A 23117-nucleotide genomic window follows, 5' to 3' on the forward strand; every position below is an offset into this window, starting at 1 on the left:
GGTTAATGGTTTACCAACACACACACACACACACACACACACACAGTAATTACAGATGCCCACACACACTTTACGGTGTGTTGGAACTCTACTGGGATTTACTGAGACACAGAGAGATTATATCAGGACAACAACTCTCCTCTCTTTCTCATTCCCCTCACACACTCATTTTATACTGACTAATTATCTCTCTCTCTGTCTCTCTCTCAAAACATAAATCAATCTCTCCATGGGCCTAATGAGAACTGTCAATCACTCAGCCGTCCTCGTAGCAACGGCAGAGCTCACCTCTTGGTGGAGGGCGTGGGGGGGAGGTCCACGTTGGTCTCTTCTGAATAGGTCTGGAGAGAGAGAGAGCAGGGGGGGTGACAGAGAGAAAGATAAAGTAATACATTCAAATTAGATCAAGTAAGGAGACAGACGATAAGATGAATATCAGAATTTACACCCTGTAGAAATACTACTTCTGCTGTTGTCTCACCTCTCTATAGCCTCCAATGAACTGTAGCTCCTCCCTTCTATCTAACAGTCGTCCATCAATCATCTCCCTCTACTGTTTCTGGTAACATCACCTAGACAACCAGACCTAGACAACCAGACCTAGACAACCAGACTAGGACAACAAGACCTAGACAACCAGACCTAGACAACCAGACAGACAACCAGACCTAGACAACCAGACAGACAACCAGACCTAGACAACCAGACAACCAGACCTAGACAACCAGACCTAGACAACCAGACCTAGCCAACCAGACCTAGACACCAGACCTAGACAACCAGACAACCAGACTAGGACAACCAGACCTAGACAACCAGACCTACACAACCAGACAGACAACCAGACCTAGACAACCAGACAACCAGACTAGGACAACCAGACCTAGACAACCAGACCTAGACAACCAGACCTAGACAACCATCTAGACAACCAGACCTAGACAACCAGACCTAGACAACCAGACAACCAGACCTAGACAATCAGACCTAGACAACCAGACCTAGCCAACCAGACCTAGACAACCAGACCTAGACAACCAGACCTAGACAACCAGACAACCAGACCTAGACAACCAGACCTAGACAACCAGACCTAGCCAACCAGACCTAGACAACCAGACCTAGACAACCAGACCTAGACAACCAGACAACCAGACCTAGACAACCAGACCTAGACAACCAGACAACCAGACATAGACAACCAGACCTAGACAACCACCTAGACAACCAGACCTAGACAACCAGACCTAGACAACCAGACCTAGACAACCATCTAGACAACCAGACCTAGACAACCAGACAATCAGACCTAGACAACCAGACATAAACAACCAGACAACCAGACCTAGACAACCAGACAACCAGACCTAGACAACCAGACCTAGACAACCAGACAACCAGACCTAGACAACCAGACCTAGACAACCAGACCTAGTCTACCAGACAACCAGACCTAGACAACCAGACAACCAGACCTAGACAACCACCTAGACTACCAGACAACCAGACCTAGACAACCAGATCTAGTCTACCAGACAACCAGACCTACACAACCAGACAGACAACCAGACTAGGACAACCAGACCTAGACAACCAGACAACCAGACAAGGACAACCAGACCTAGACAACCAGACAAGGACAACCAGACCTAGACAACCAGACCTAGACAACCACCTAGACTACCAAACAACCAGACTTAGGCAACCAGACTTAGACAACCACCTAGACAACCACCTAGACAACCAGACAACCAGACCTAGACAACCAGACAACCAGACCTAGACAACTAAACCTAGACAACCAGACAACCAGACCTAGACAACCAGACAACCAGACCTAGACAACTAAACCTAGACAACCAGACCTAGACAACCAGACAACCAGACCTAGACAACCAGACAACCAGACAACCAGACAACCAGACCTAGACAACCAGACCTAGACAACTAAACCTAGACAACCAGACCTAGACAACCAGACCTAGACAACCAACTAGACAACCAGACCTAGACAACCATCTAGACAACCAGACCTAGACAACCAGGCAACCAGACCTAGACAACCAGACCTAGACAACCATCTAGACAACCAGACCTAGACAACCAGACCTAGACAACCAGGCAACCAGACCTAGACAACCAGACCTAGACAACCAGACCTAGACAACCAGACAACCAGATCTAGACAACCAGACCTAGACAACCAGACCTAGACAACCAGACAACCAGACCTAGACAACCAGACCTAGACAACCAGACAACCAGACCTAGACAACCAGACCTAGACAACCAGACCTAGAAAACCAGACCTAGTCTACCAGACAACCAGACCTAGACAACCAGACAACCAGACCTAGACAACCACCTAGACTACCAGACAACCAGACCTAGACAACCAGACCTAGTCTACCAGACAACCAGACCTAGACAACCAGACAACCAGACCTAGAAAACCAGACAACCAGACCTAGACAACCAGACTACCAGACAACCAGACCTAGACTAGACACACAACTGTCTGTCTACATTTCAGGCAGCTCCCATCTCAACTGACCCGGTTTCCTGCTATATCAGGCCGGTGCACTACTTTATATTAAGAGTTATCTCTCTCTCACACACACACACACACACACACACACACACACACACACACACACACACACACACACACACACACACACACACACACACACACACACACACACACACACACACACACATACACACCTCTCCAGGGACACCGTTAAAGATGAGGAAGGAGCTTCCTGCCATGGAGTTGTCCAGGAAGTCATCTATCTCCACTGACTCCTGGTCCACCTGGGAGGACGGCACCTGTTCTACTGACACACACTTATACACACACACACACAGACACACACACACACACACAGGGACGCACACGGCGGGATGCAAAACACACACGGAGCCTTTATGAAGGATTCAGGGATTTAAATGCATAATGGTGGAGATGTGACGAGTGGATGTGTGTGTTCTAAAGGTGTGTGTTCTAAAGATGTGTGTTGTGTTCTAAAGATGTGTGTTGTGTTCTAAAGATGTGTGTAGTGTTCTAAAGGTGTGTGTAGTGTTCTAAAGGTGTGCGTTCTAAAGATGTGTGTTCTAAAGATGTGTGTTCTAAAGGTGTGTGTTCTAAAGATGTGTGTTGTGTTCTAAAGGTGTGTGTTCTAAAGGTGTGTGTTCTAAAGATGTGTGTTCTAAAGGTGTGTGTTCTAAAGATGTGTGTTGTGTTCTAAAGGTGTGTGTTCTAAAGATGTGTGTTCTAAAGATGTGTGTTGTGTTCTAAAGATGTGTGTTGTGTTCTAAAGGTGTGTGTTCTAAAGGTGTGTGTTCTAAAGGTGTGTGTTCTAAAGATGTGTGTTGTGTTCTAAAGGTGTGTGTTCTAAAGATGTGTGTTGTGTTCTAAAGATGTGTGTGTGTGTTGTGTTCTAAAGGTGTGTGTTCTAAAGATGTGTGTTCTAAAGGTGTGTGTTGTGTTCTAAAGGTGTGTGTTCTAAAGATGTGTGTTCTAAAGATGTGTGTTGTGTTCTAAAGGTGTGTGTTCTAAAGGTGTGTGTTCTAAAGATGTGTGTTCTAAAGGTGTGTGTTCTAAAGATGTGTGTTGTGTTCTAAAGGTGTGTGTTGTGTTCTAAAGGTGTGTGTTCTAAAGATGTGTGTTGTGTTCTAAAGGTGTGTGTTCTAAAGGTGTGTGTTCTAAAGGTGTGTGTTCTAAAGATGTGTGTTGTGTTCTAAAGATGTGTGTTGTGTTCTAAAGGTGTGTGTTCTAAAGATGTGTGTTCTAAAGGTGTGTGTTGTGTTCTAAAGGTGTGTGTTCTAAAGATGTGTGTTCTAAAGATGTGTGTTGTGTTCTAATGGTGTGTGTTGTGTTCTAAAGGTGTGTGTTCTAAAGATGTGTGTTCTAAAGATGTGTGTTGTGTTCTAAAGGTGTGTGTTCTAAAGATGTGTGTTCTAAAGGTGCGTCTGTGTGTTCTAAAGATGTGTGTTCTAAAGGTGTGTGTTCTAAAGGTGTGTGTCACCTTGCTACGACTCATCCTGAAGAGAGTGAAGACCAGCAGGTAGAGGGGGTAAATCACCAGACAGCTGACCACTCCCACAGCCACAGTCTCCACATCCACCACCACCAGACTGGACACTGCTACAGAGCTACAGTAGGACAACACAGTCAGTACTGGAACACACACACACACACACACACACACAGGCATGGACACACACACAGACATGGACACACAGACACGGACACACACACACACGCACGCACGCACACACACACTCCCCCTACCTGTAGCTCCTATTGGCCACGGTGCTGTACCACATGGTGTTAGCCAGCAGACAGAGCTGTAGCAGCAGGGCGCAGCATGTCGCCCTCTGGAGGCGGGTAAAGGGACTGCGGACGGGCCGTTCCCATAGCGACAGCCACAAGTGACTCTCACACAGAGCACGCTGAAGCTCCCAGTTCAGGAGGCGGGGCAACCGACGAAGCTCTGCCTCTTCTGAAGGTCAGGACACGCCCACAGGAAGCAGAAAAAAAGGAAGGAGGAATTAAAAGAGGAAGCAGTGAGTTTGTATTAATGAACGGACCACTGATTTGTGATCAGTGCTCCTGTTCAAAGTCCAACTGTTATCCTTAACGGCTATATGACAAAACTGTCCCTAGACCAGTTGTCGAGGCAGCGGTGTTGAGATGTGGATAGATTCCTGCACCATGTTGGAGACCATTTGGCTAAGGGTTTGACTACTAAACTATAAGGGTAGGGGCTAGGGGGAGGGGCTTAGAGCTCGGGGTTAGGTTCCTTACCTGAGACCTCCACCTCTATCTCCACGCCTCCATTTGTCCTCTCGTTGTCCACTGACAGCCACTCCTCTACCAGGAAATAGTAACTGCTTCCTGTCTGTAGGTCCTTCACCAGGACGTACTGGAGCTTCCATGCTGGAGACAGACCTGGGAGGAGAGGAAGGGCACATTTACTAGGTTGCTTACGGTTTGACAATGAGATCTACTGTAAGTATATAATAATAATAATGATATTTATCAGGGCCTAAATGACCACCTGCCAAGGCGGGGCTCCACAGCATTTCACTCACATTTGTAAATTAAAAACAGTCAAGTATGATCACATTTACAGTAAAATAAATGCTGCATTAGCTGTTTTCAATGTATTTATGCCGTTTTGTTAATCAATACGAATCCCATATGGCCTGTTCCACCTCGCGCTGCAACACTGCCTGGCTGGGGGCTGTGCTGGGGGCTGTGCTGGGGGCTGTGCTGGGCTGGGGGCTGTGCTGGGCTGGGGGCTGTGCTGGGCTGGGGGCTGTGCTGGGGGCTGTGCTGGGGGCTGTGCTGGGGGCTGTGCTGGGGGCTGTGCTGGGCTGGGGGCTGTGCTGGGCTGGGGGCTGTGCTGGGGGCTGTGCTGGGGGCTGTGCTGGGGGCTGTGCTGCTGGGGGCTGTGCTGGGGGCTGGCTGGAGGCTGTGCTGGAGGCTGTGCTGGGGGCTGTGCTGGAGGCTGTGCTGGAGGCTGTGCTGGAGGCTGTGCTGGGGGCTGTGCTGGAGGCTGTGCTGGAGGCTGTGCTGGAGGCTGTGCTGGGGCTGTGCTGGAGGCTGTGCTGGGGGCTGTGCTGGAGGCTGTGCTGGGGGCTGTGCTGGGGCTGTGCTGGAGGCTGTGCTGGAGGCTGTGCTGGAGGCTGTGCTGGGGGCTGTGCTGGAGGCTGTGCTGGAGGCTGGGGGCTGTGCTGGAGGCTGTGCTGGGGGCTGTGCTGGAGGCTGTGCTGGGGGCTGTGCTGGGGCTGTGCTGGGGGCTGTGCTGGAGGCTGTGCTGGGGCTGTGCTGGAGGCTGTGCTGGAGGCTGTGCTGGGGCTGTGCTGGAGGCTGTGCTGGGGCTGTGCTGGAGGCTGTGCTGGGGCTGTGCTGGAGGCTGTGCGCACGTGAAGAACTGAGTGAAAGATTCATTTTTAGAAGCGCTGTGAACAGGCATAAAAGTTGGTCTAATTCAATTTAAACTAACCTGAAGTGAGACTTTGTCCTTGTGTTTCATGGCCATTTCCATGGTTTTGTTCAGAGGATAGGTTGTTTTTCTATGTTTGAGTTTCAACTGCTAGGGAAGACAACGCTTCTAGAAGCCAGACTCAATCTCACAGGCACAAACGTTACTGAGTGAAAGATTCACGCTTTTTAGAAGCCAGACTCAATCTCACAGGCACAAACGTTACTCTTGGTCTACCACGGTAACCATCATTTAAAGCCTAACCTCACAGTGAGACGTTTGTCCTTGTAACCACCACGTTTCCAGCCAGACTCAATCTCACAGGCACAAACGTTGTTTTTCTAGGAGTTTCAACCACGGGAAACCACCACGCTTCTAGAAGCCAGACTCAATCTCACAGGCACAAACGTTACTCTAGGCGCGTTACCACGGTAACCACCACGCTTCTAGAAGCCAGACTCAATCTCACAGGCACAAACGTTACTCTAGGCGCGTTACCACGGTAACCACCACGCTTCTAGAAGCCAGACTCAATCTCACAGGCACAAACGTTACTCTAGGCGCGTTACCACGGTAACCACCACGCTTCTAGCAGCCAGACTCAATCTCACAGGCACAAGCGTTACTCTAGGCGCGGTACCACGGTAACCACCACGCTTCTAGTAGCCAGACTCAATCTCACAGGCACAAGCGTTACTCTAGTCGCGTTACCATGGTAACCACCACGCTTCTAGAAGCCAGACTCAATCTCACAGGCACAAACGTCCCTCTAGTCGCATTACCACAGTAACCTGAACATTTTTGTCTCATCTATGATATTTTGGCTAAAAGACTCTATGTAATGAAACAATACACTACATTCAGTTTTCATTTGTAAAAAAAGAAAAAGTGAGTAGAAGAATGAGGTGACCTGGGAGCTCTGGGGTACCTGAAAATGTTTATAATAAACCATTTCATGCATATCATTTATTGCATAGTGGCATAGAGCAGTAGAGTAGAGGCATCTACATTTTAGTAGCCTAGGGTTTGTAAAAAATGTGGTCCCGAAAAAATGTTGCCTTTATGTTCATGCAATTCTACATCATTTTACATGATTGGAGACTTTGGTCTAATGACAGGCTACTTTGACACGGACAAACTGAGGTCAATAAAAACAAACTTCAACCCATCAATAGTCCAGACCTAGATGTGTGGAGACACAATGTGAGGAGGAAATTATAGTCCTAAAAATGCTTTCCAGTTTCACTGACTCCCCTAATGATGCTCAGATCACTCACCTAATGATGCTCAGATCACTCACCTAATGATGATCAGATCACTCACCTAATGATGCTCAGATCACTCACCTAATGATGCCCCTAATGATCAGATCACTGCTCAGATCACTAATGATGCTCAGATCACTCCCCTAATGATGCTCAGATCACTCATGATGCTCAGATCACTAATGATGCTCAGATCACTCACCTAATGATGCATCACTCAGACCTAATGATGCTCAGATCACTCACCTAATGATGCTCAGATCTAATGATGCTCAGATCACTCCCTAATGATGCTCAGATCACTCCCTAATGATGCTCAGATCACTCACCTAATGATGCTCAGATCACTCCCTAATGATGCTCAGATCACTCCCCTAATGATGCTCACTCCCCAGATCACTCACCTAATGATGCTCAGATCACTCACCTAATGATGCTCAGATCACTCCCTAATGATGCTCAGATCACTCCCTAATGATGCTCAGATCACTCACCTAATGATGCTCAGATCACTCCCTAATGATGCTCAGATCACTCACCTAATGATGATGCACCTAATGATGCTCAGATCACTCACCTAATGATGCTCAGATCACTCCCCTAATGATGCTCAGATCACTCACCTAATGATGCTCAGATCACTCACCTAATGATGCTCAGATCACTTACCTAATGATGCTCAGATCACTCACCTAATGATGCTCAGATCACTCCCCTAATGATGCTCAGATCACTCACCTAATGATGCTCAGATCACTCACCTAATGATGCTCAGATCACTCACCTAATGATGTTTTGTGTTCTGTTTTGTCTGCATGCTGTCGTTCACTGACAGATGTGCAGCACATCCCTGACTGTAGGCCTTGTTATTGGGCTACACACAATCCACAGCCAGGCAGTTTTTCAAAAGAAACTATTGATCCTCTGTGGCTAAATGATAGACCTTCTCATGGTGTAGTAGGACAAACTGAATCATTTCATTTCTTTCTGAACAGACAGCCTTGATTCTGTAACTAAATAAATGATGAAGTGCAACGCTGGACAGACAGGAGTTGCAGGTTCATGTCCATCAGAACAGAGAGGGAGAGAGAACACAGAAAGTGAATCTCATTCTAGTTCTGTGAGAGATACAGGCTTGCTACTCACACAGCCATGGCCACGTGTTGGTCTCAAACAGGGTGCGATGTTGCGCCAACTCGAATACAACCCGAATCAACTCTTAGAATATCAGATCCAGGCTGTAAGTCTACTTTTTCACACTACGTTTTAATTTTTAATTGTAATTTTTTAACAAATGAACGAAGAGGCAAGAACTTTGATCGCTTCAATTCAAATGTTTACATCTCAAAAAGTACCGATGTTTCATGTCAGGAGAGGTACTGGATCCGACCAAATAGGTTCTGGAACAAAACAGTCCAGAACTAAGCACTGACCACATTACTTCTTACTAGTAATACATTATACTTTTTTTAGGGGGGGGGGCTGGTAAAAATCCTCTGAGTGGCTGGTAGATTTTTTTTTCTGCCACAGTGGCTGGTGGACCAAACATTTTTTTCCACAATAAAAAAAATAATAATAATAATAAAAATATGAATAATAATCTGAATAATAACAATAACATTAATATTGATAATAATCTGAATAATAACAATAACATGAATATTGATAATAATATGAATAATAACAATAATCTGAATATTGATAATAATATAAATAATAACAATAATATGAATATTGATAATAATCTGAATAATAACAATAATATGAATATTGATAATAATATGAATAATAACAATAATATGAATATTGATAATAATATGAATAATAACAATAATCTGAATATTGATAATAATCTGAATAATAACAATAGCATGAATATTGATAATAATCTGAATAATAACAATAACATGAATATTGATATGAATATTATGAATCATATTAATAATAATAATAAGAAAAGTAATAATAATATGAATAATAAAAGTAATAATATGAATAATGATATGAATAATGATAATAATATGAATAATAATAAGAATAATGATAATACTATGAATAATAATACTAATATGAATAATAATATGAATAATAACTATTTGAATAATAATAAGAATAATGATAACACTATGAATAATAATACTAATATGAATAATAATAATAATATGAATAATAATAATAATATGAATAATGCTATGAATAATAACTATATGAATAATAATATGAATAATAACTATATGAATAATACTATGAATAATAATACTAATATGAATAATAATATCCATAATAATAATACACATAACTATATGAATAATGATAATAATAATATGAATAATAATAATACTAATAATACTACTAATAATACTACTACTAATAATACTACTACTAATAATAATAATATGCATAATAATAATACAAATAACTATATGAAAAATGATAATAATATGAATATGAATAATAATAATACTAATAATACTACTAATAATACTACTACTAATAATACTACTACTACTAATAATAATATGCATCATAATAATACAAATAACTATATGAATAATGATAATAATATGAATATGAATAATAATAATACTAATAATAATACTAATAATACTAATAATACTAATAATAAATGAATAATAACCATACTAATATGAATAATAATAATACCATTAATAATACCAATACTACTATTAATAATAATAATACTAATAATAATACTAATAATAATACTACTAGTAATACTAATAATATGAATAATATGAATAATAATCATACTAATATGAATAATAATAATACTATTAATAATACTAATAATACTATTAATAATAATACTAACACTACTAATAATACTAATAATAATAATATAATACTAACAATAATAATAATACTATAATAATACTAATAATAATAATAAATAATAATAATAATAATAATAATAATACTAATACTAATAATATGAATAATAATAATAATACTAATAATATGAATAATAATAATAACCTCTACTGAAGTAAGACTTTGTCCTTGTGTTTCCTGGCCATTTCCATGGTTTTGTTCAGAGGCTAGGTTGTTTTTCTAATAATAATAATAATAATAATAATATGACATTGTACTTGTAACATGCTTTTCAAAAATCCAAAGTGCCTGCATGTGTGTGTGTGTTAGTGTGTTAGTGTATGTGTTAGTGTGTGTGTGTCCTCCTACCCTTGTTGTCGTGCCAGACGCGGATCTTCCAGACGCTGCCCAGGCTAGTTTCCGTGGCGATGTGGAAGATGTCCAGTCCGTTACGTGCGAAGGCCCCGGGGCTGTCCAGGTGTCGATGCCCGCTACGCCCCTCACAGCCGTACACACTGATGCCTACATGTGCCGACGTGCCTAGCAGACAGGGGGAGGAGTTAGATATACACAGCATGTAATAATTATGTGATATGTTTCTGCCCTTTGTGAATAAAAGTCTAATTGATTAAAAGTCTCATTTCTTTCCATTTGAATCCGTAACCTTTGCCTTCTCACCTGCCCCGCGGCTGAAGCCGGTCTTGACCTGCACCTCGTACTTGAATGTTCCGTCGTGTCCACAGAGCGGCACCGTCCCCGCCCTCCTCAGGTCCAGCTGGTCCAGTTTATGTAAGATGGCCGCCGCCACGGCGTAACACAGCAACCCCACCACACACGTCAACAACACCACGAGGCTGGGAACCCCCCGCTCCTAAAGGACGAGAGGAGAGAAGAGTGGGAGAAGATGTGTGTGTGTGAAAGTCAGCTGATTTCACCGTAGGGCATCGTAACATTACAGCGTGTTTCCTCAGGCGGTTGGCTTGGATCAGATGTGTCAACATAAATCACATGTTATTGGTCACATGGTTAGCAGATGTTATTGGTCACATGGTTAGCAGATGTTATTGGTCACATGGTTAGCAGATGTTATTGGTCACATGGTTAGCAGATGTTATTGGTCACATGGTTAGCAGATGTTATTGGTCACATGGTTAGCAGATGTTATTGGTCACATGGTTAGCAGATGTTATTGGTCACATGGTTAGCAGATGTTATTGGTCACATGGTTAGCAGATGTTATTGGTCACATGGTTAGCAGATGTTAACGCGAGTGTAGCGAAATGCTTGTGCTTCTAGTTCCGAGTGCAGTGATATCTAACAAGTAATCTAACACTTCCACAACAACTACCTTATACACACACATCTGAAGGGATGGGATGAGAACGTACATGTAGCGGCAAAGGCAAGATGCAATAGATGGTATAAAATGAGTAATGTCAGATATGTAAACATTTGTATGTATTATTTAAAAGTGACTAGCGATCCATTTATTAAAGTGGCCAATGATTTGAGTCTGTATGTAGGCAGCAGCCTCTCTGTGTTAGTGGTGGCTGTTTAACAGTCTGATGGCCTTGAGATAGAAGCTGTTTTTCAGTCTCTCGGTCCCAGCTGACCTCACCTTCTGGATGCTGCACCTTCTTCACCATGCTGTCTGTGTGGGTGGACCATTTCAGTTTGTCCGTGATGTGTACGCAGAGGAACTTAAAACGTTCCACCTTCTCCACTACTGTCCCGTCGATGTGGATAGGGGGGTGCTCCCTCTGCTGTTTCCTGAAGTCCACAATCATCTCCTTTGTTTTGTTGCCGTTGAGTGAGAGATTGTTTTCCTGACACCACACTCCGAGTGTCCTCACCTCCTCCCTGTAGGCCGTCTCGTCGTTGTTGGTAATCAAGCCTACCACTGTAGTGTCATCTACAAACTTGATGATTGAGTTGGAGGCGTGCATGGCCACGCATTCATGGGTGAACAGGGAGTACAGGAGGAGGCTGAGCACGCACCCTTGTGGAGCCCCAGTGTTGAGGATCAGCGGGGAGGAGATGTTGTTACCTACCCTCACCACCTGGGGTCGCCCCGTCAGAAAGTCCAGGACCCAATTACACAGGGCGGGGTCAAGACCCAGGGCCTCAAGCTTAATGATGAGCTTGCAGGGTACTATTGTGTTGAATGCTGAGCTATAGTCAACGAACAGCATTCTTACATAGGTATTCCTCTTGTCCAGATGGACCTGTTGGGGCGGTATGTAAACTGAAGTGGGTCTAGGGTGACAGGTAAGGTGGAGGTGATATGATCCTTGACTAGTCTCTCAAAGCACTTCATGATGACAGAAGTGAGTGTTACGGAGCAGTAGTCATTTTGTTCAGTTATCTTTGCCTTCTTGGGTACAGGAACAAGCTTTCATCTTGAAGCATGTGGGGACAGCAGACTGGGATAGGGAGAGATTGAATATGTCCGTAAACACATCAGCCAGCTGGTCTGGGCATGCTCTGAGGGATGCCATCTGGGCCAGTAGCCTTGGGAGGGTTAACACATTTAGATGTCTTACTCACATCGGTCACGGAGAAGGAGAGGGGAGGCCTGCAGTCCTTGGTAGCGGGTCGCATCGGTGGCAATGTATTATCCTCAAAGCGGGCAAAGAAGGTGTTTAGTTTGTCTGGAAGCAAGACGTCAGTGTCCGCGACGTGGCTGGTTTTCTTTTTGTAGTCCGTAACTGCCTGTAGACCCTGCCACATACATCTAGTTTCTGAGCCGTTTAATTGCGACTCCATTTTGTCCCTATACCGTCATATCGTTTGCTTGATTGCCTTGCGGTAGGGAATAACTGTTTGTATTCAGCCATATCCTCAGTCATCTTTCCATGGTTAAATGCGGTGGGTCACGCTTTCAGTTTTGCAAAACTTCCACCAACTATCTACAGTTTCTGGTCAGGGTAGGTTTTGATAGTCACAGTGGGTACAACATCTCCAATGCACCTCCTTATAAACTCACTCACCGAATCAGCATATAAATCAATGTTAACCTCTGAGACTGCCAGGAACATTTCTCAGTCCGCGTGATCAAAACAATCTTGAAATGTGGATTCTGATTGGTCAGACCAGCGTTGAATGGTTCTTGTCAAGGGTGCATCCTGTTTGAGTTTCTGCCTATAGGACAGTAGGAGGAAAATGGAGTCGTGGTCGGATTTGCTGAAGGGAGGGCGGGGGAGGGCCTTGTATGCATCGCAGAAGTTAGAGTGGCAGTGGTCCAGTGTATTGCCCCGCGCGAGTGCTACAGTCAATATGCTGATAGATTTAGGTAGCCTTCTTCTCAAATTTGCTTTGTTAAAATCCCCATCTACAATAAATGCAGCCTCGGGATATATGGTTTCCAGCTTACATAGAGTCCAGTGAAGTTCCTTGAGTGCCGTTGTGGTATTCGCTTGTGGGGGGCTTTACACGGCTGTGACAATAACCGACGAGAATTCTCTTTGAGATGACATGGTCGACATTTGATTGTAAGGAATTCTAAGTCAGGTGAACAAAAGGACTTGTGTTCCTGTATGTTGTTATGATTACACCATGAGTCGTTAATCATGAAGCATACACCCCCGCCCTTCTTCTCAGAGAGATGTTTATTTCTGTCGGCGCGACAGCATGAAGAATCCCAATGGCTGTACAGATACCAACAACATATCCCGAGTGAGCCATGTTTCCTTGAAACAGAGAATGTTACAGTCTCTGATGTCTCTCTGGAAGGCAACCCTTGCTCGAATTTAGTCTACCTTGTTGTCTAGAGACTAGACACTGGTGAGTAATATACTCCGAAGCGGTGAGAGGCAGCTCCGTCTTCCTCTTCTGCGGCGACGTTGTTTTGGGTCGGCCTCTGGGATTAGATCCAATGTCCTGGGTGGTGAACCGAACAAAGGATCCACTTCGGGAAAGTCGTATTCCTGGTCATAATGTTGGGAAAGTCGTATTCCTGGTCATAATGTTGGGAAAGTCGTATTCCTGGTCATAATGTTGGGAAAGTCGTATTCCTGGTCATAATGTTGGGAAAGTCATATTCCTGGTCATAATGTTGGGAAAGTCGTATTCCTGGTCATAATGTTGGAAAAGTCGTATTCCTGGTCATAATGTTGGGAAAGTCGTATTCCTGGTCATAATGTTGGGAAAGTCGTATTCCTGGTCATAATGTTGGGAAAGTCGTATTCCTGGTCATAATGTTGGTAAGTTGACGTCGCTCTGATATCCAATAGTTCTTCCCGGCTGAATGTAATAACACTTAAGATTTTCTGGGCTAATAATGTAAGAAATAATATATAAAAAAACAAAATACTGCATAGTTTCCTAAGGACTAGAAGCGAGGCGACCATCTCTGTCGGCGCCATCTGTGTGTGTATTATCAGGTGTGTGTGTTTATCAGGTATATCTCTACTTTTTTTTAAAACAACCTTTAAGCTTTATTTATTTAACTAGGCAAGTCAGTTAAGAACAAATTATTATTTACAATGACGGCCTACCGGGGAACAGTGGGTTAACTGCCTTGCTCAGGGCAGAACAACAGATTTTTACCTTTTTACCTTGTCAGCTCAGGATTCGATCTAGCAGCCTTTAGGTAACTGGCCGAACGCTCTAACCACTAGGCTACCTGCAGCCCCTACACTCTAACCACTAGGCTACCTGCAGCCCCTACACTCTAACCACTAGGCTACCTGCAGCCCCTACACTCTAACCACTAGGCTACCTGCAGCCCCTACACTCTAACCACTAGGCTACCTGCAGCCCCTACACTCTAACCACTAGGCTACCTGCAGCCCCTACACTCTAACCATTAGGCTACCTGCAGCCCCTACACTCTAACCACTAGGCTACCTGCAGCCCCTACACTCTAACCACTAGGCTACCTGCAGCCCCTACACTCTAACCACTAGTCTACCTGCAGCCCCTACACTCCTCTAACCACTAGTCTACCTGCAGCCCCTACTTACAGGCCGTATGAAGGTGACAGCATCAGGTGGAACGAAGAGACTGGCAGCGAAGGCTGTGAGGTGCCGGGTGCTGCAGACGGCCCGGCTGGCATTAGTCTCTGCCAGCGGCACCATGCCGTCCGTACGCCACAGCTTGGCGCTCTCACTGAAGTACTGGCACAGGGACGTAAACACACCCACCTAGAGAAGGGACGGAATGAGTCAGAGAGCTATTTAGAAGGGACGGAATGAGTGAGAGAGATATTTAGAAGGGACGGAATGAGTCAGAGAGATATTTAGAAGGGACAGAATGAGTCAGAGAGATATTTAGAAGGGACAGAATGAGTCAGAGAGATATTTAGAAGGGACGGAATGAGTCAGAGAGATATTTAGAAGGGACAGAATGAGTCAGAGAGATATTTAGAAGGGATGGAATGAGTCAGAGAGATATTTAGAAGGGACGGAATGAGTCAGAGAGATATTTAGAAGGGATGGAATGAGTCAGAGAGATATTTAGAAGGGATGGAATGAGTCAGAGAGATATTTAGAAGGGATGGAATGAGTCAGAGAGATATTTAGAAGGGATGGAATGAGTCAGAGAGATATTTAGAAGGGAAGGTCAGGGTTTTCAACGCAAGTCAACACTTGGTTTCCTTCTTAGAGAGCTTGTTTAACAACAGATTCTATCAAGTACATACACTCACCGGATAGTTTATTAGGTACACCCATCTAGTACCCGGTCAGACCCCCCACCCTTTAGCCTCCAGAACAGCCCAAATTCTTCGGGTCATGGATTCTACAAGGTGTCGGGGACGTTCCACAGGGATGCTAGTTCATGTTGACGCGATGGTGTTACACAGTTGCTGCAGATTGGACGGTGGTACATTCATGCTACCAACAGCACGCTCCATCTCATCCCAGTTCTATTGGGTTTGGTCAGCAACAACATTCTGATTGGCTGTGGCGTTCCATCGGTGCTCAGTTGGTATCAAGAGACCTAACGTGTGCTAGGAAAACATTTCCCACACCAGTACACCACCGCCGCCAGGCAGGATGGGTCAGCTGTCCAGTGTTGGCCTGCCCACTGTCCAGTGTTGGCCTGCCCACTGTCCAGTGTTGGCCTGCCCACTTCTTCTTGTTTTTAGCTGATAGGAGTAAAACCCGGTGTGGTCATCTGCTGTATTGGCCAATCCGGGACAAGGATCGATGAGTTGTGTTTTCTGAGATGCCGTTCTGCACAACACTGTTGTATTGTGTCGTTATTTGTCTGTTTGTGGCCCTGAATGTTCGCTTGCACCATTCTTGACATTCTCTTTCGACTTCTCTCATCAACGAGCTGTTTCCACCCACAGGACTGCCGCTGACTGGATGTTTTGTGTTCATGCTTCACACATCATTCTCGGGAAACCCTCGACTGTCGTGTGTGAAAAGCCCAGGAGGGAGGACGTTTCTGAGACACTGTATCCGGTGTACCTGGCACCAACGATCATACCACGCTCAGAGTCTCTTAGGTCACTAGTTTTGTCCATTGTAACGTTCAATGGAACAGTAACTGAATGCCTCGATGCCTGTCTGCCTGTTTTATATCAAGCCCTGGACAGGTGGCTCACTGTCTGTAGGAGCTGACCATGTCGGTGTACCTAACACTGTCTGCCTGTGTTATATCAAGCCCTGGACAGGTGGCTCACTGTCTGTAGGAGTTAACCATCTTCCTGAACAGGGTGGTGTACCTAATAAACTGTCCTGTAGGAGTTAACCATCTTCCTGAACAGGGTGGTGTACCTAATAAACTGTCCTGTAGGAGTTAACCATCTTCCTGAACAGGGTGGTGTACCTAATAAACTGTCCTGTAGGAGTTAACCATCTTCCTGAACAGGGTGGTGTACCTAATAAACTGTCCTGTAGGAGTTAACCATCTTCCTGAACAGGGTGGTGTACCTAATAAACTGTCCTGTAGGTGTTAACCATCTTCCTGAACAGGGTGGTGTACCTAATAAACTGTCCTGTAGGTGTATGTATAATGCTTTATAACGTCCTTTATAATGTGACACTGACTCTAAGCGCCAATGAGTTATACATTTAAGTTTTAACAAACACCCACCTCCAGACGCACCCCCGCGCTGGGGGAGTCAGTGGTACAGCCTGTTGTCACGTTGACATAGTAGTCCAGGGTCGTGTCATGGGACCTGGGCAACCGGAGAAGAGAGAGGGGTGGTTGGTTAGATCTGAGTAAAATGGCTGCCGAAGTTGACATTTATACACAGCATTTACAGTAGTCTCTACTGAAGTGTTTCACTGACAAGAGGAAGTTCATCTCATGACTTAACATAAGACATCCAGAGTAGAGAGACCACTTAGACAGACGAGAGAGACAGAGAGAGACCACTTAGACAGACCAGAGAGACAGAGAGAGACCACTTAGACAGACCAGAGAGACAGAGAGAGACCACTTAGACAGACGAGAGAGACCACTTAGACAGACGAGAGAGACAGAGAGAGACCACTTAGACAGACCAGAGAGAGAGACAGAGCGAGACTGCTTAGACAGACGAGAGAGACAGAGAGAGACCGCTTAGACAGACGAGAGAGACAGAGAGAGACCGCTTAGACAGACGAGAGAGACAGAGAGAGACCGCTTAGACAGACAGACAGAGAGAGACCACTTAGACAGACAAGAGAGACAGAGAGAGACCCCTTAGACAGACGAGAGAGACAGAGAGAGACCGCTTAGACAGACGAGAGAGACCACTTAGACAGACAAGAGAGACAGAGAGAGACCACTTAGACAGACAGAGACAGAGAGAGACCTCTTAAGTTACAGTTTTACTGTGAACACTGAGGCTGTACCAGCTTTAAGTTACAGATTTACTGTGAACACTGAGGCTGTACCAGCTTTAAGTTACAGATTTACTGTGAACACTGAGGCTGTACCAGCTTTAAGTTACAGATTTACTGTGAACACTGAGGCTGTACCAGCTTTAAGTTACAGTCTTACTGTGAACACTGAGGCTGTACCAGCTTTAAGTTACAGTCTTACTGTGAACACTGAGGCTGTACCAGCTTTAAGTTACAGATTTACTGTGAACACTGAGGCTGTACCAGCTTTAAGTTACAGTTTTAACAGTGGTCAAGTAGGCTACTGTAGCTATTTGATCATAATGTAGGACTACCAGAGGGGCCTACCATCAAAACAATGGAGAAAATGCATCCCATAACCTTTTAACATGGAAATAGCTATTCTATCATTCAGCCTACAGTAGCAGCCAATGTGTGGTGTTCAATGTAGGCTACATTCTATGAGACGTTTGAAAAACACATGCAGGGCTTGTTGACATGAACCTGTTTATCCACTTGTCCTTCAGACAAAGAGGTGACTGAAAATGTTGTTGAGTCGTTTGTTGCAAGAAACCATTTTAGGAAATAAAATGCATTATTATTCTAATACCATTATTACAGAGAATCAGACTAATTATGCTTCCCTCTGCCGATTGGCTACTTAGCTTATTCAAGCCTGTCTCAAATGCCCCTTTAAGACAAAAAAGCTCTTTACCGGAGTCCCTTTTCAAATTATGTCTAGAAATGCACACCTGTTGTGTCTTGTAGGAAACAAACACTCCCCCATTGCTGACTACAACTGATCTATAACTGGGCTGATAACTCACCAACGAGCAAAGAATATGAACAAATGTGCACTCATCCCTACACGCAGCTCTCGCTTTGATCTCAAGACAAGCGCATCTACCCACGACCGCTCATGCTGTAGACACAGTCCAGTTCAAAGTGAATGGCACAGATCCATATATGGCAATGGCCTATTTGAATATAGGCCTACTGCAGCTCTGATTGGTTATTGCACACTGGTCTTTATAGAGTACGGTATAGAGTAGTGTGTGTCAATGCAATAGTATCCTACTCCGATGCGTTCTGCATACAACAAAATCTCTTTCACAGTTAGTTTTGCATACTAAGTCTTGCATAGTTCAGTTTGTTTAGGTATGTTACATTGAAAGTGGCTAATACTGCGTTGATTCAAGCACAATTCTCACAAGGAAACGTTGATAGTGTTAATGGGGAAAACTAGAAAGTTGAGGTTCTGTCTTGTGCTTCTCTGCTCGGGCTGATATTAATTCTGCGTGGCAGTCCATAGAAGGAACATTGAATCATTCCATATCACTGTGGCAACCACTCACTCTGGGGACAGGAAGAAGGTGTACTTCCTGTGGTCCAGGTCCCGCCCCCTGGTCATGCTGAGTGTGATGCGTTTCCTGTCTGTGAAGTTGAACTCGTTGGGCCAGTTGGAGGAGTGGAGGTAGGTCATGATGGAGGGGTCCGCCTCGCTCACCTCTGACCACACCCCGTCTGGAGAGGAGTAGGGGACAGGGGTGAGCTTACCCCCTCTCTGTACATCCCCTAAATACTGCCCCTATACACTATTCAATTCAATACAACTTTATTGGTATCCCAAAATGTCAATTACTTATTTGAGTTGATTTGGCAATTGAAAAATACAATTTAGTCCCACATACCCTGCAAACTTACTGTAAAGAGGTACAGCTAAAGCGGGAATAGGTATTATATTGTGATTATATTTATACTGCGAATCTGTTCCTATTGTGATTCTATTCCTATTGTGATGCTGTTTCTATTGTGATTTTGTTTCTATTGTGATGCAGTTCCTATTGTGATTCTATTCCTATTGTGATGCTGTTCCTATTGTGATTCTATGTATATCGTCATTTTGTTTCTATTGTGATTCTGTTTCTATTGTGATTATATTGTGATTCTGTTTCTATTGTGAATATATTCCTATTGTGATTATATTTATATAGTGATTCTATTGTGATTATGTTTCTAATGTGATTCTATTTCTATTGTGATTCTATTTCTATTGTGATTCCATTTCTATTGTGATTCTATTCCTATTGTGATTCTATATTGTGACTATATTGTGATTCTGTTCTATTGATTATTTTTCTATTGGGATTATATTTATATTGTGATTCTATTCCTATTGTGATTATATTGTGATTCTGTTTCTATTGTGATTATATTCCTACTGTGATTCTATTCCTGTTGTGATTTTATTCCTACTGTGATTCTATTCTTATTGTGATTCTATTTATATTGTGATTATATTTCTATTGTGATTCTATTGTGATTCTATTTATATTGTTATTATGTTTCTATTGTCATTCTTTTTATATTGTGATTCTAGTGTGAATCTATGTCTATTGTGATTCTATTGTGACTCTATTCCTATTGTGATTCTATTCCAATTGTGATTCTGTTTCTGTTGTGATTATATTTCTATTGCGATTCTATTCCTATTGTGATTCTATTCCTATTGTGATTCTATTTCTATTGTGATTCTATTTATATCGTGATTATATTATCTATGTCTATTGTGATTCTGTTAAGATTCTATTGTGATTATATTTATATTGTGATTCTATTTACATTGTGATTATATGTCTATTGTGTTTCTATTATGATTATATTTCTATTGTGATTCTGTCTATTGTGATTCTATGTCTATTGTGATTATATTTCTATTGTGATTCTATGTCTATTGTGATTCAAGTGTAAATCTGTCTATTGTGATTCTAGTGTGAATCTATGTCTATTGTGATTCTAGTGTGAATCTATGTATATTGTGATTCTATTGTGACTCTATTCCTGTTGTGATACTATTCCAATTGTGATTCTATTTCTATTGTGATTCTATTCCTATTGTGATGTTATTTATATCGTGATTCTATTATCTATGTCTATTGTAATTATTTTAGGATTCTATTTATATTGTGATTATAGTGTGATTCTATTTATATTGTGATTCTATTTATATTGTGATTCTAGTGTGATTCTATTTATATTGTGATTCTATTTATATTGTGATTCTATTTATATTGTGATTCTATTGATATTGTGATTCTATTATGATTCTATTTCTATTGTGATTCTATTTTGTGATTCTATTTCTATTATGATTCTGTTTCTATTGTGATTCTGTTTCTATTGTGATTCTGTTTCTATTGTGATTCTATTTCTATTGTGATTCTGTTTCTATTGTGTTTCTATTTCTATTGTGATTCTATTTCTATTGTGATTTTATTTCTATTGTGATTCTGTTTCTATTGTGATTCTATTTCTATTGTGATTCTGTTTCTATTGTGATTCTATTTCTATTGTGATTCTATTTCTATTGTGATTCTGTTTCTATTGTGATTCTATTTCTATTGTGATTCTATTTCTATTGTGATTCTGTTTCTATTGTGATTCTATTGTGATTCTGTTTCTATTGTGATTCTGTTTATATTGTGATTCTGTTTCTATTGTGATTCTATTCCTATGATTGTTACCGTCCAGGGTGGTGAAGTTGAGTTGGATGAACAGTCCGGCTTGCTGGTTGGAGTTACCGGCGCTGACCCGTACGATGACAGAGTCACACCGGCTCACGTTAATGGCCCTGGCTAAAGGGACTCCCGTCACCCCTGCCCCATTGCTGTCGGTGGCGCCGCCATTGTTCACGGCAACGGTGATGGCTTGGTTGTCGTCGAGGTCTGAGATTGGGATCTGGGAACCGTTCTCTGCCTGGAACTCCATGGAGGCCACCTATAGTAGATTAGAATAGAATTAGGATTAGAATAGATTAGGATTGATTAGAATTAGGATTAGAATAGAATTAGGATTGATTACAATTAGGATTAGAATAGATGACGGATTACAATTAGGATTAGAATACATTAGGATTGATTCGAATTAGGATTAGAATAGAATTAGGATTAGAATAGGATTGATTAGAATTAGGATTAGAATAGATTAGGGTTGATTACAATTAGGATTAGGATTGATTAGAATTATGATTATATTAGGATTGATTAGAATTAGGATTAGAATAGATTAGGGTTGATTAGAATTAGGATTAGAATAGATTAGGATTGATTAGAATTAGATTAGATTAGGATTGATTAGAATTAGGATTATATTAGGATTGATTAGAATTAGGATTAGATTAGGATTGATTAGAATTAGGATTAGATTAGGATTGATTAGAATTAGGATTAGAATAGGATTGATTAGAATTAGGATTAGATTAGGGTTGATAAGAATTAGGATTAGAATAGATTAGAAGACATTGATATCAACATCATGAATCCTCCATAATAGAAAACACATCATACAGACAGTATAAATAAATAAGAAACAAGTCCATACCTCGGTACTGACTGTGTAGTTAGCCACAAAGTTAAAGGGGAACGGGTTGGGCTCCACCTGGAGAGGGGAGAGATGGGGAGGGAGGGAGGATGGGCGGGAGGAAGGAAGGGAGGGAGGGATGGGGAGGGAGGGATGGGGAGGGAGGGAGGGAGGGAGGGAGGGAGATTAAAACAGGTATGAAGGAATACACATCTATGATGACTTGATGAATGTGTACATGGGTACTTTGACGGACAGTCACTCTCACTCTCACACACACACACACTCACACACTCACGTGGAACATGAGTTGTACCACGCTGGTAGCTGCTCTGCTCAGACTGTTGTTGAAGGCTCTGGGGATGGAGAACCGTCTGCACTCTGGGGAGAACACAGTCCAATACAACTTGGTTTAATAGAACACAACAGTATAGAGCTTTATATTATAGAACAGAATAAAATAACTTTATTTAATAGAACAGAATAAAATAACTTTATTTAATAGAACAGAATAGAATAACTTTATTTAATAGAACAGAATAGAATAACTTTATTTAATAGAACAGAATAAAATAACTTTATTTAATAGAACAGAATAAAATAACTTTATTTAATAGAACAGAATAAAATAACTTTATTTAATAGAACAGAATAGAATAACTTTATTTAATAGAACAGAATAGAATAACTTTATTTAATAGAACAGAATAACTTTATTTAATAGAACAGAATAAAATAACTTTATTTAATAGAACAGAATAAAATAACTTTATTTAATAGAACAGAATAGAATAACTTTATTTAATAGAACAGAATAGAATAACTTTATTTAATAGAACAGAATAAAATAACTTTATTTAATAGAACAGAATAAAATAACTTTATTT

The 23117-nt window shown here is 42.2% G+C and overlaps 1 protein-coding gene across 1 annotated transcript in view; it reads right to left on the minus strand.

Annotated features, from left to right (window-relative positions):
* The window catches only part of pkd1a (polycystic kidney disease 1a), a gene marked incomplete at its 5' end in the record, with an annotated part of 125725 nt that overhangs the window by 18528 nt on the left and 84080 nt on the right, over positions 1-23117 (minus strand). Inside the window, 13 exon segments of the mRNA XM_042316071.1 lie at positions 289-341; positions 2728-2850; positions 4032-4158; positions 4298-4508; positions 4814-4957; positions 10463-10633; positions 10772-10964; positions 15058-15237; positions 17138-17222; positions 19227-19395; positions 21396-21648; positions 22252-22308; positions 22529-22611. Of these exon segments, the coding sequence (XP_042172005.1) occupies positions 289-341; positions 2728-2850; positions 4032-4158; positions 4298-4508; positions 4814-4957; positions 10463-10633; positions 10772-10964; positions 15058-15237; positions 17138-17222; positions 19227-19395; positions 21396-21648; positions 22252-22308; positions 22529-22611 (1849 nt within the window).

The sequence above is a fragment of the Oncorhynchus tshawytscha genome, unplaced genomic scaffold (assembly GCF_018296145.1).
Source record: "Oncorhynchus tshawytscha isolate Ot180627B unplaced genomic scaffold, Otsh_v2.0 Un_contig_8889_pilon_pilon, whole genome shotgun sequence".
NCBI lineage: Eukaryota > Metazoa > Chordata > Actinopteri > Salmoniformes > Salmonidae > Oncorhynchus > Oncorhynchus tshawytscha.